Source organism: Watersipora subatra, chromosome 8 (genome assembly GCF_963576615.1).
Source record: "Watersipora subatra chromosome 8, tzWatSuba1.1, whole genome shotgun sequence".
Lineage (NCBI taxonomy): Eukaryota > Metazoa > Bryozoa > Gymnolaemata > Cheilostomatida > Watersiporidae > Watersipora > Watersipora subatra.
Window position 1 is genome coordinate 62,672,795 of NC_088715.1, and position 15,268 is coordinate 62,688,062.

Genomic DNA, 15,268 nt, shown 5'->3' on the forward strand with positions numbered 1-15,268 from the left:
AGCAGTACCCAATGACTACAATATAGCCAGCAAAGAAAAAGAAAAGATAGAGAAATATCTCCCTCTTGGAGAAGAAATTGAAAAATGCTGGAATGTAAGAACAACTGTAATCCCAGTAGTCATTGAGGCACTGGGCGCAATAACACCGGCGCATAAAATGTGGCTTGCCCAAATACCAACAACAATCAACTCAGGTGAGTTGCAGAAAAGCGCGCTATTGGGAACAGCTAAGATCTTGAGGCGAGTGCTCAAACTCCCAGGTCTCTGGTAAGAGACCCGAGTTAGAGCAGAATTTACCACCCACACGGGGTATCCGGGGTGAGGAAACAATTTTTTTTTATTTTTATAAATATATATATATAAATATATATATATATATGGGAAAGTATGCAACTTTTCATTGTACTCCAGTGGATTGGTTGTTTGTGGAGTAGTCAAGGGAGGCAACAGCTTTCTTTATAGTATAACTTTGTTATAGCCAAATGCGCAATATGACAACAGCATCATTGAGGTGCATCGATTTATTTGTTGACAATCACACCTTTTAATGTTTTTTTTTGCGGTTTACTGCATTAAGCATTAATATTTTATTTAGATAGCAAATCAGGGTTGGGTTATGAAAGCCTATTTTAAGTAAAATTAAATTGATTTTTTGTGAGTGCAACTAGACATGTGGTAAACCTGTAAAAATAGACTGATAAATTGAAAACATATGACAACGAGTAAAATTATAAATTTATCATTATAGTTTTAGTCTGAGAATACCAAATGAAATGAAATGTTGATTATGTTGTTGTTACTTTTAGTTGATTCATATTTTCACCTCTATTGCACTTAATATGCTAAGAAACCAGCCTATCCTACACATTATTGACCTGATTGGATGGTTGATACACTCGATTGATACAGAACCAATAAATTCTTCACGCATGACTGTTCTTGGATGGATTAATACTCACGGTGGTTGGGTGAGAAGTCCTATAATATAAATATAATACATAAGTCTGCTTTCAAGGTTACAGTATATTGTAATACTTTGAAAATCAGCGTATGTTTTTAGGTCTGAAACTTATCACTAACAACTAGAAGTCTACGCTTTAAACTTAGACGTATTTTAACCTTGCATCCAAAGTACCTGATTCTGTGTATAATTCATTTTTTGATGGTATAAGTTACAGTAAATAGAATAATTTTTTTAATTTTTTCAAATTCTCTACTGTATTTTCCTAAAACTTTTTCAACTTTGAAATAACGAGAACTGATTTCATATCAATACATAACTTTTTTGCCATGTTTACAATTATTATTATTAGAGCAAGCATTAATTTTCATTACCACATTATTGTGTCAGGCACGTTTTACACACCATTAAGTAATCATCTCCCTACTTTTATTAGCATTGACAGCTATTCACGTTTATTAAATATTTTTGATAGCGCAAGCTTTTCATTCCGGGATTACAAAAAATTTAATGAGAACTCGTTTTTGAGATATTTGGCAGACCTTTACTGGAACCATTTGTTAAACAACCAATTAACACTAGATGAAAAAATATGATACCTTCTTACAAAATTTTTTAGATGTTTGTAATAATCATGCACCCACTAAATCTTTTAAATCGCAGTCACAGGCAAAACACCAGAAGAGAAAAGCTTAGAATACAGCAGAGGTTTTAAACTTGATAAAGAAAAAAACTATCTATATTGCAGAACATTAAATTTTCCCTTAAACACGAAATGAATAAATAAACACAAAAAAATTAAGAACAAACTAACAACAGCTTTACGGCTTTCTAAATCCAAATATTTTGAAGAAAAGCTTCAGGCTACCTCTTATGCTTGACACTTGCGGAATAGTGTTAATCAGGAATTAGGAAAAAGCACTGTAACATCACCGGTGCCTAAACTAATTATTGACAGTTGAAACCAGGTTTTAGAAGATGAAAAAAGTATTGCCGACAATTTCAACAGTTATTTTGTAAATTTTGGACCCAACTTACCAAAAGCGTTTGATAATACCTTTCAAGAAGAAAAAATACTATTGCAAAGTAATCTGTCAAATCCAGAGTTTCAATTTTAAAAAGTTGATAGCATTGAGGTGAAAGCATATTTGCAAGATTTAAATATAAAAAAGCTACCGGCTTAGATAATATTCCAGCAAAGTTATTAAAGCTTGCTTGTTGCTCCATTTGCAATCCTTTGACACAATTAATTAATGAATCTTTAGAAATTGGCCAAATCCCAAAATTTAAAATAGCTAAAGTAAAACCTTTATTTAAAAAAGGCTCAGTAAAGCTTTGTTCAAATTATCGGCCTATTTCGACACTGCCTGTCATAAGCAAAATACTGGAAAAGATCGTGAACACACAAATTATGCAATATTTAGAAAGTAATAATTTGATCCATGAAAACCAGTTTGGATTTCAGAAAAATAAAAACACTGCACTAGCTCTTACTCAATTCACAAATCAAATTTTAAAAGCATTTAATGATGGGAAAACCGCACTTGGAGTCTATCTTGATTTTAGTAAAGCCTTTGATACCCTTGATGACCAAATTCTTTTATATAAGCTGAAACAGCTAAAGTTTAGTTCAAATTCTATTAAATGTGTGGGAAACTTTCTTTCTCAATGAAAGCAACTCACCATTACTGGACAATCTGTTTCTGATGAACTACGCATTACATGTGGTGTTCCCAGGGATGCATACTTGGTCCGACACTTTTTTTAATTTATAATAACGATTTATCAAACATTTTAACAGTTTTTACTCCCATTTTGTATGCCGATAATACAAACTTGTTTTTAGAATCCAAAGAATTAGATGAGCAAATTTTTGCAGTAAATAATGAACTGATTAAAATTCGAAAATAGTGTACTATAAATAAACTAACATTAAATGTAGACAAATCAAACTTTATGATATTAAAAAATCATCAAAATAAATATGAAATCCCTAAGACCGCTTTAACTTTGCATAGTAAAATTTTATACCAAGTCGAAAGTGTAAAATTTCTTGGTGTTCACATTGATACAAATTCATCATGGAAGGATCACACACACAAACTTTTTAATAGTGTTAGACCTTTGTTAGGAATTTTACATGAATGCTCAAGTTATTTACCCCACACAATTTTGGTTTTAATTTACAACGCATTTATTCATTCTAAATTCAGTTACTGTATTGAGGCTTTGGGGAACGCCCCAGGTAAATACTTAAACAAACTCCAACTTCTACAAAAACGAGTTCTCGGGATTTTTCATAAAAACTTAAATTAGAACACACCCGCCCACTTTTTCAAAAATTTTCAATTTTGACTGTGAGTAAATTCTATAAATTTCGAACTCTCATCGCGTTTCATCAATTATTCTACAGCTTTAAATTATTTACCTTTATTCTACAGCTCTTTCTTAATTCTAAAGCTACCTCTCTCTAAATCTGTTTCGGGTTATCGCAGAATGTCATACCAGCAGTCAGTACAATGGAACGCTCTGCCTGATGAACTGCGTAGGGTAGTGAGTAACCCCACTTCTAGACGTGCCCTCAAGCTGTACCTGTTTCGGTGGTGATTAAATTGTCTCTGGCTGCTAGCTGTTAACTTGTGGCCCAGCGCCTTGACTAGCAATGCTACTGCGCAGTTTGGGCCTCATCATTATTACTTTTTTTCTGTTTTCATATCTTTTGATGAAATAGAAAACAAACAAACAAAGCATAATCATGACGTTTTAAACTGGCGCGAATAGCAACATATTAATAGTTTTATTTCAAAATCACACTGTGTTGTTGACTGTACTAACAGGAACATAATATGAAAATCTCCTGTCAACATTAAAGAATGTAATGAACTATTTAGTCAATTCAATAATGCTAAACTATTGGTGTTGATAGATGATATAACTAAAATAAATAATATATAGAAATATAATATTTGGAATAGACAATATATAATATATAGAATAAATAATAATTATGTAACACATAAAATAAATAATTTATAATATATATAGCATATAAAATATATGACATATGCAAGAGACAACAAATAACATATAAAATGAATAATATATCAAATGGATAATATATAAAATAGATAGTGTATAGTATATAAAGAGAATAAAATATAATATATAAAATAGGTAATATACCAAATAGATAGTATAAAAATTAAGTAATGAATGATATATAATATATAAAATAAACGTATAAATAAACTAACTAAAGCGTTGGAATAGGTTAAGGTTCCTTATATTAAAATCCAGGTTGCTGTTTATATCTGGTTTCAGGTCTGTTTTGTGCTTCAGCACTCATCAGGTGATTTGCATTAGTATATATTTGCAACATATATATGATATATATACTACATGTATATATTACAATAAATATCATACAGTAGATGAGTATGTAGCTATATTATAAATCAGACATCATTCAAATACTTTTACACCATTATTGGTCCAACCATTGAGAAATTGAGACGTAAAAGTTATAAACTGTTTCAATCTGATTAGGCAGTAAGAAGTAATTTTTATAGATTTTTTAAAGAAGAAGATTAATAAGTATTTTTATAGATTACAATGCTAAGCATGAATGCGCCAGAAGACCTGGTTCAAGGAGAGGTTAGGTCTAATTCCGGAGATGATGATGATGATGATGGTGATGATGATGATGCTGATGATGGTGATAATGATGATGATGATGATAATGATGGTGATAATGATGATGATGATGCTGATGATGATGCTGATGATGGTGATAATGATGATGAATCTGATGAAATTGAGGAAAATGAGGATGGAGACACAAAAAGGAGCACTGACAAGGTTTGTATTGCAACCTAATAAGATAAGTTTAGAAATACAGTAACTTAATGTTGATTATGTATCTTAATCACGACTAGCTCAAACTGTTTCAATTTATTTAATTAAAATCTCAAAAAATGATTACAGAGGCAAATCAGTAGCATACTTTACTATAGGCAGTATGAAGAAGATTTGTAAGACAAATTTAAATGATAAATTTAAAAACTGCTGTAAAATAGTTGATTATAATTATTGTAACAAAGTCTTGAACGCTAAACTAGAATTACTGATAGGAACCCTTTTTAAACTATACATTTGCCGTTTAACACTAGTTTGCTTTCTGTTAAAATCGATGCTCTTAAGCTAGTCGAAACTTTATATTATTGATTGTATTGAATGTTGCAGACTGGTAAAAAGCCTCGGCAGTCAGAAGTTACTCCAACTGAGATAGAAGTAGTTACTACAACTTCTTTAAAACATTCACCAATACCAAGAACACTGCTAAGGTTTTGCACTAGTTGTAGAAATTATACTGCATGTAATCTCAAGTGGAGGTATATTAATTGTTCAACCTGTGCGAACTACCTCTGTCTTCGTAAAAACTGTTTATCAAGTGTGAAGAAATGGAATCATTTTCTCGAACACAGAAACAGGCATTGTAAAAAATTCCCAAACGAATGCATTGCGTGTGGTGGCAAAAAAAGGGTTGGTTTAAAATTAAATGGACAATGCCCTAATCCTAACTGTGAAGTTTACTGGTGCTTAGTGCAAGGTTGCTTTAAGGAGTTTGTAACCTTTGAAAAACTGGTTGTACATTTTAAAACTAACCACCCACAAGTCATGTTTGTGCCTGAGAAGTAATTTTACGTTATGTAACTACTCAATCACAAGACTGCATAAACTGAATTGTCAAAACAAACTGATATGCTCTTAAGACAATAAACTAGTTCAATTTAAATCAACCAAAGTTTTTAACATTCAGTTCAATTAATAAGTATCAGATGCTTCACTTTTTCTTTACAACCAAAGTTGCAATCTCAATCCAATTTCGATAAATCTTTTAGAAGTTGACCAAAGAAAATAAGTTCTAAGATACAAAGTGTTCAGGAAACATGTGAAAAAACCTCATACAGATGTAGATTTTTAGCCTGATGAATACTCATATGTTTTATAATTTGGTAAACAACAACTAAACTGAAGGATCTTTTAAATTAAAGAGTGAGGATAAAATGAGATGCTATTAAGAACTAGCTATTTTCCTTTAAAGTAATTAAGGTTTTTTATATTCAATTTAATTATTGAACATCAGATGATTTGCACATGATTCGTTGTAACCAAAGTTTAGAATTCTCAATCAAGATAGTTAAAGTTCTTGTCAACTGATTTAAAAAAGACAAACTTTAAATATTGTAGTTTACTTGAGCATTACTGTGTCTACGCAGGGTCTACAAATTATATCACTATCAAATAGCTAAATACCTAAACATGTCAAATAGTGTTAGTTTTGGTAAAAGTGGTCCATCCTATGATCAAGTGAATGATATACAAATCATGAACTAACTAATGTTGAAAGACTCTCAGTGCTTGATAAAAATGCCAGGCTTTTGGTATGTATTGCTATGGGAAGAAAAAACTATGATATTTTAAGTAATATTTGCTTAATATAATAATTGCTAGAATTATCAGTAAAATAATTTGGCTGAGTTACTCTAATCATGGCATGTAAATAATCGATAAATTAGTTTACCAATATTTTTTGATGGCAAATAAAGCAGTTTCACTTAATTTAATTAAATTTTTGTCTCACTTGCGCTAAACTTTGAAAGACCCAAACCTGATAGTTTATTTTTAGTTTATTTTCTGTTGTCCTCATAGTCAGGCGATGTTAAAAATAAAAATAAACAGTCTGTAGTTTCTCTTTTGGTGGATTTGGTCATTTCCTAAATTATTTTTGGTCATATAATTTTACTTAAATTGTGCTTGCTAAACCTTTAACACTCTAATTTTAGAATTTTTATTAAAAATATGTTTGAAGGTGGCTTGTTTCTACGAGAAAGGCAGCTTTTTGTTTCAACTCTAAAGAAAGGCCATGTAAAATGCTAATTTTTCACTCTCAGAAATTGCTGTTGTATCAAACAACAATAGATCCAGAGCTCCATCAACTCCAATTATACAGAATGAGTCTTTTTTCCCTGTTTACAAAGATCTCACCAACAGTTCAATTACCTGCATAATATACTCATGATTACAGGTATTTCTCAAAATAACACTAGTAAATTACCTTCTTCTTTGTTCTAGCTACTCATTCGGCCGAGTATCTTTTCACCCACTATTGGGTGTATATGGAGTGACTTTAATGGCATCTCTTCCGAGTTGTAATAGAACCTCGTATGGCTTTTTTTCTTACACCCATATTACTATCATTGTACCAGTTTTTGTATCATTACAACCACTTGTGGTAGCTCAGAGGAAGAAAGTTAGATGGAGATTGACCTTTCAACACAACTACATGCTAAAAAAGCATCATAAATTTTTCATGATCAACTAGTAGACATGTAATAGAAGTTGTCACACACCAGTGTTAATGTAGGCCCAAACCATCTAAAATTAGTCCTCTTTAGAAAAGTAGCAGTTTTGCTATCATAATTATACTTATATTATATTTTTTAATACTCTTCTTTACTTTTACTATATCTTCTTTTATAAATATCTTGACTTATAATGACTGTCTTGCTGCTACCTAACTCTCAGTCTCGCTATTTGTTGTTCAGATTTCACTCGCAATTCTTTTACATCTTCTTTTTCACCTTTTTCCAAAACCAACTTTTCATGCATTCTCTTGCTCAAAGTTTCTACCAGGAATTAGCTGATTTGTTCAACTTAGGTAACTACTCTCATAGTTTCCACCCATGTGGTTAGTTTGATGCCTTCAATTAGCATAGCTCAAAGATTCAATTCATTATCCCTCCTTTGATAAATTGGGTTTAAAGCACCTTATGCTAGAGATTTTACCTACTTGCTGCCTTTTCCTGGTTTCTTTTGCTACTACTGAGAGCAGCCAGACTTGGCTGACAACAAAATGCTTTGCAGTTCTTTTGCCTGCAAATAAGACCGTAAAATGGCTTTGTTATTTTGTCCATTTTTAATTATTATTGGTATTTATATTACTTTAAGCTTTGAACACAAAGTCTGAACAGTTTCAATTTTGTTAAGTACTTACTTATCAAGTACTTACTTATTAAGTACTTACTCAAATAACTTTAGCAATTGACAAACCAACACTATCCCTTGTGATCTTGAATCTACACAGGAGTAAAAAGCTTTTCATTCGTAGCTAATATACCACCATGAATCACTTCAGGTTTCCCCATTTTGATGAATACTTGATATACAATCAAATTTACCTGATTTTAGTACTGCTAATCCTCTAAACTTGCCCTACTTTTGTTCTCTTTTGCTTTTTCTCTTGTATGACACATATTCTCTCCAGATTCCCAAAAAGAACTAAAACAATAGTTATTGAGTTTTATTTTTTTAAATAAAATTTTATAATGCACAAACTCTCCACATGAAGATTCAAATGTTTCATATCTCTCGCTTCATTTCGTTATTACTGAAAATATTTTCGCATTTCATTTTTCTAATGTTTTTTTGTATAAGTTGTTATTCACTCAGATCCATTATGTTTCTTCTCTAGATAATCTTTGCAGTAACATCTTTTTAATTTAAAAGTTATTAATAACTTTGATAACTGCACTTGTATTTACTATAAGGCCATATAAGACTCAATTCAAAAAATTTAAAATATTTTATGAGGGATTATTTTAAGTGAGGCTTATAATACACATGACACCAAAAACTAGCAGTAACCCAATTAAAACTTTGTTAGAAAGAGTGTTTATACAGTATTTCAACTTTCAAATAGGTTTTACCTAGTAGAATAAATAATTCCTGATAGCGCTAAGTCTTGATTAAACACACTCAGCAGTTATAATCAACTCAAGTCAGTTTTAGTTGTAAAATCTCGCCACACATTAATTCCTCCTAGTACTGTTGCAGAAAATTTTGTAAGAATTCTAAAAGTCATTTGTTTTGATCACGCACCTCATTAGCTCAGTTGCTGCTTTTGAACAAAAGGTTCACCTTCATAGGAAACTATGAAAAACTAAGTGATCATGAACTGAAGAGAAATGTTGATTTGTTTATTAAACAATTATAATTCATCTTTGTTAGTTCTTAGTTCAAGGCATCATCGATTTTTCCTGGTTTCACATAAAAGCCAGAAAGGAAAACCTTGTCAAGACTGCGCTGAAGCTTTTAAGTATTTTTGTCTGATTTTACATTTATTTCTGTTCTTTCAGTTCAATCATCCTGTTGAAACATTTGGGTCTATTTTACTCATTATTTCATGAAACATATTAGGATATGCTACTTTTCTGCATGCAAAAGTTCTTCTTTCATTTATAACATAAACTTTAGTCTTTAATTACATGTACTTCCGATTGGAAGTTGATATATTTGATTAGTTTTTTGATTGATCAGCTTAGCAGAGAAACAGGTATATTAAGTTTGGATTGTATATATACCTCAGGTCGTAGGCACTACAAATCTTTTTCTACCTCTTGTCGAGCTTTAATTCACAAGTGGTATAACTTCAAAACTCCTAAAAATATTTTATAGAAACTACGAACCTGATAAAATTATTCCGAAAAAATGTACAAAAAATATATTTTCAAGAAAAGGGTATGAGTGAATCTAGCCAGAAAGAATATGATTCTTTAATTTTGGGCCAGTGTTTTGAAGGCTGGTTTTGTAATAAGAAAATGCAAATGTTTCTTAACATCTCCGGGTTTAATAAAACTAATACGGTGTAAATGATGAAGTATCTCTCAACAGTTAATTTATTTGCCTAAAAGAGTAATAGTGTTAAGCCAGTTTATTCTGCAATGAAAAATAAGTAAGTCGTTTAATTTCTAGTTTCTAAAAGAAAATTGTTACCCGTGGTTTTGATGCAAAAAGAATGCAGTTATATAAAAGATATATAGTAGCAGGCTCATTGTCTACATCAATCAAATTCTCCCAAGCCTATATACATGCATAGCCAAGTTTTCATTCTGTTAGAATGCTCAAGGGAACAATTAGTCATTCACGGTAAACACAAGATCACAAAAAAAGATCAGCCTCCTCTCCAGTCACTATATACTAAAGGGAGTCACATGACTACTAGACGTCTATGCGGTATCCATTATTTCCAGTGACCATAACCTCTAATAGTCTATATAGTCTGTGGTTCTTTATTCCTAAACATGTTACATTATGAATATATAACATGTGTTTTTTTTTCTCAAGACTACAACGCTTAATCAAAGTAACAATATTAATTTCAACCACTATTAGCAGAACAAATAATATCGTATCAAGCAATGGTTAAATTCAATCAAGCAGAGTTTTCCGGCGAAGCTGGTTAGATAATCACAAAAGCGTTAAATCATAAATAATCATAATCATAGTTACAAAATTTTCAAGATCAGATATGTATATATGTACATATATATATATATATATATATATATATATATATATATATATATAAATATATTTATATATATATATATCTATATATATATATAAATATATATATATATATATATATATATATATATATATATATATATATATATATATAGACAAGAAAAGTCACTATTTGTGAAATTTTAATATTCATAATTTTTCCGCAAGATACCTCATAACATCTTGTAATCTTTCGTATGCTACAATTCTTTTAGCCAATGATGCACTGACTAATTTTTACCTTCTGTAACTAGTAAAAACAACTAATACTGCAACATTCTCTTACATGTAAGCTCAGCTTTCAGTCACTGGATCTAGACAGAGCAAGGCAAGTTGAGCTATTTTACAATATAATGTAAGGCAGTTGTTGAGTCTTACAATTTGGGAGTTAAAGACTATTTTTAAACTTATGTCTTCAAATTTTGGATCATATTTAGTCTATTAACTTTTTCTCTTGTTTTAATGATTTTTATTTGACTCATTTTTTCCAACTACTTAAATAGTAGAATATTATACTTAATATTTTGTGACTGCATGTTCTTTGAAAAATTCTGTCTTTATTAGAAATAGAGCATTGTGAACTTTGCTGAAACCATAGACATATAAACCTAGATTGGCCAATAGGGAAAAAGCCTGTCAGACTTAAATAGCATGACGTAACGTCATTGCATTGTACCTCATGCTTGACTGCACTGTTGTTAACAACGGAGCTAATGAAAAGAAGGTGACGTAATCACATTTATTGTCACATAAAAACCTTCTTGTATACATTATCCAGTAAACTAAAGTAATTCTGTGATAATTTCGGATAATCACCATAGATTAAAAGTATAAAAGCTATGAAATATTGCACACAAGTCATGAGCCATCAGGGCTTCATTTGCTACCCTCTCCTATCCCCATTCTCTCTTTCCCCCCTTCTCCAAAGAAGAAGTGAGAAGGGGAAAAGAGAGAAGGGGGAAAGGAGACGAGGGGGGCAAATAGCCCACCCACCCAAAGAGCCAGGCCCTGGCTAGGTAATGACTAATATCATGTTGAATTAAACATGACTAACTATGATGAGCCTGCGAAGTTTTGATCTGATCAGGGAAATGGAATCAATGGTCTTCTTAGCTAGAGCTGGAATGAGACGAAGGAATGCAGGGTCGGACCAGACACAGAGTCAGCAATGAGGGCCAAGATCGGGTCGGACCGGGTCAGCAAGCGCAATTTTTTATTCATTTAAGGTTAAGAGATAGTTCTATTACAGCCTAATGTTGTGAGTCTTGTGACATCATTAAACTAAGATAAAAGAAACCATTATCACACCAATCATTATATTGTATGGCTTGGTTTGTAGATGCAATCTGCAATTTATGGCTAGACATTGGTGGATCAATGCTATTCAATGGGTGATAGATTATTGGCATGATTTGGCTAGTGTTTTTATTACAGATTTTACTTTCAACTGCTATTATAATCAACAAGAAATTAGTTAAGAAATACTTTACAAATATAGAAATAGATAACCCAGCGTAGTAGAAAGCAGAAATCCATCACTTGTCTAAAACTTTTGGTATTAGTGAAAAAAACTGAAAATAAAATAAATTTGCTAGATTGAAGGTTCTTAGACGCGCTTTCAAGTTCCTCATGATGCCCTCGTAAATGCCTCAATAGTATTGAGGTGGACCCTTCTTTGTAGCCTAAATGTTGATTTGCAAGAAAATTTACATTACAGTTATTTGGCATCAAAAGATTCACCATGTCTTACTTTGTTGTGTTGTAAGTGTCAAATATGTGGAAATGTGATTACAAGCTCTTAAAAGCTCAAAAACGAAAAGCCGCCGTAGATTGGAATCTGTTTATTTCTCTGACGTAGTCATTACAGTTTGGTTATCGTCTTGTCACGTGATGTTCTCACGTGAATTGAAAAGCCCCTAAAAAGCTCAATATAAAACTTATTGCAGCACTAGTTTATGACAAACACTCTGGGTTTTACCGAATACCTGGTATCAAATATAGAAGCTCGCTACTTTACAGTTTTGTTTCCGCATTATTCAATCATCAAGTCGTAATCTGATCACGTAATCAAATAATTTTTGCAGCACTTTTTGATTATCTCAGGTGATCAACAGGCTCGTCATGATTATCAGACAATGATATGTACTCCTTCGAGTTAAGGTTAAAAAGTTTAACGAGTTTTTACGGTAAGTTATAAGATATCAGTGCTAAAAGTGACAGCATTACAATGACGATAAAACAGACGCGTAAGAACAATAGACATGGTTTTATTGAGTGCGTTAAGTATATTTGTGAAAATATTTTGACCAATGAAATTGCATGAAAGTGTAAACAGAAACCATCCTGTAACAACTACCTCCCATTTGAGCCGTTTTGGAAAGCGAATCCAAACTATGGCGGTCTCGTGTGGCTGCGATTGGCTGTTCGTTTTTTTAGCTTTTAAGAGCTTGTAATCACATTCCTATATATTTCACACCTACAACACAACAGAGTAAGACATGGTGAATTTTATATGATACCAAATAACTGTAATGTGAGTTTTGTTGGAAGTCAACCTTTAACTTGCTTTTGCATATTGTACAAATAACTTGGTATTTTCCTTTTGTGACTGGCATCTTCATGAACTCCCAGACCACTGACATGTTGATTATTTCTTGCCGAAAAATGTTGTGAAACCTATAGTCCAAAGACTATTGTCGCAGACGTAAAAATATAGTCTTGGCTCACTTTGTTTTATTTCGCCTGGTCCTTCCGTGCTAGGACTATATGCGACTCCATTTCAATCGCACTTAAAAAGCAATATACAACCGCTGTTGTTCAGCCATAAACCTACCCGTGTCTTTGTTTAGGAAGACCCGAGGGTCAGGTGGCCCAACCCGCGCACCTCTGACCCAGTGGGTCAAAACCAGATGAGCAACCTATGCCAGCTCTATTCTTAGCTTCATAATGTGCTCTAATCGAAATAAATCTCTTTGCTATCTCACAAGCTAGGCTACTAGCTTGATGATTACACTTAAACAATAGCATAATTTTGAACGTCAGCAACTTCTCCATGGTAGCAATTAGTGCTAGCATGAAAAAGTTTTTCACCAATCTAGCACTACTAAGCAACAATTTTGTTGCTTTCTCACTGTGGTTGCAAACCTCAATCACTACAAGCAAAGACAAAGTCAAGCCACGACGATTCTTAACTGTGATTAGGAAACTCGCTGCTTGGTTTACATCATAGTTGGTAACATCCACGATGCTGGTGATACAATCATTACACTTCAGCTTTGGTGACTTAGCCAGCTACATAGCCAGCTGTAAAATAATCATTCTGTCTCATTTTTTACTTAAGCCATACTTGCATACTCATCATATTTAGTCATGTTTAGTTCAGCATGATATTAGTCTATTTACCTAGCCAGGGTCTGGCTCTTTGAGTGGATAGGCTATTAGCCCCCCTCTCCCCCTTTTTTCTTTTCCCCTTCTCACTTCTTCTTTGGAGAAAGGGAAAAGAGAGAATGGGGATAGGAGAGGGTGGCAAATAAAGCCCTGATGGCTCATGATTTGTGTGCAACAATTCATAGCTTTTATAGTTTTAATCTATGGTGGTTATCAGATATTATCACATAATTGCTTTAGTTTACTGGATTATGTATCCAAGAAGGTTTTACGTGAAAACAAATGTGATTTTGTCACCTTCTCCTCATTAGCCCCATTGTTAACACCAGTGCAGTCAAGCATGAGGTACAATACAATGACGTTATGTCATGCTAATTAAGTCTGACAAGGCAACCTATGGAAATAGCTAGTTTTGGCCAATTTAGGTTTATATATCTATGGCTGAAACGGTTTAGTTCTTGAGCTAGGAGGTTGCCACATAAGTTTTGTTTTGAGGGTAATTCGCAAGGTCAAAGAACTTTCATGCAACCATTTCAATGAATCAAAGGCATAACTGCATGTCTTGAGTTAGGGTTGCTAGTGTTTAAAATCCAGAATTTATGCAATAGAAGTGTGGTTTGTTTTTGTATGTTAGTGGAGTAAATGACAATCAGCGCGCTCCCTCATTTAACTTCACCGATGTATCAGAGACCATATTTTTTACAGACCTAAAAATATTTACAAGAATTGAAAATATCATTGCCTGGCGTCCACCAAACAAGCATATAAATTTAATGCTAACGATTATGAATGATTTTAATAGGAAACAATATTATGGATGCCGATAGATTGTTATTGGGCTAGAATGTAATTATAGTAAAAGATAAGTTACAATATCAGTCCTAATTAAAATTTATTACTGAGGAGTTTTTTTAACAAACCTAATTTTACCTAACTAAGCTAACAATAGCTATTTTTGCATCTTTTAAATGTTTTGTCATGCACACATATGTTTATCTATATGTGCTCTTTATTCTCAAGGCAGAAAATATCAACACTTAAATATGTAATTATATTGCTAGCAGTAGAAAATAAAAGCAGTAACTTAGTTGTGATAAACAAACTTAAGATTAACACTTGTACACATTTTTATTGTTGTCAAATAATAATAAAGATTAACAGAAATTGAATGTTGGTTATACCTTAAAAGTTATATAATTATGTTGGTTATATCTTAAAAGCTGCAGCAGAGGATTTTGTGGATTTCGAAACATGAACACTATATGCAGCAAACACTTCTTTTCTCTCAAACAGCATTGCTCTTTTGTGAGGTTTGGAAAGCAGTTATCTCTGCGTTTTTAACTTTTTTAAAGACGGTTTCCATATTAAACAATTATTTAGTACAGTTCTTTATGCTTTCATTAACTGTGCCAACCTAAAAAACGATCATTCAAACTATTTTGCTCTCAGCTGGCTCTAACTACGAGTATGCATCAATTTTTACTAAAATTATTTGAAAGAATAATTATACTT

At 32.1% G+C, this 15,268-nt stretch overlaps 1 protein-coding gene across 1 annotated transcript; it reads left to right on the top strand.

The window, feature by feature from the left end:
• Nucleotides 1-4,582: 4,582 nt before the first annotated feature.
• LOC137402824 (calsequestrin-1-like) lies at nt 4,583-13,308 on the top strand. Its single transcript, XM_068089332.1, has 2 exons — nt 4,583-4,819; nt 13,219-13,308. Exons 1-2 carry the CDS (start codon nt 4,583-4,585, stop codon nt 13,306-13,308), a joined length of 327 nt encoding a protein of 108 aa, XP_067945433.1.
• Nucleotides 13,309-15,268: the final 1,960 nt, after the last annotated feature.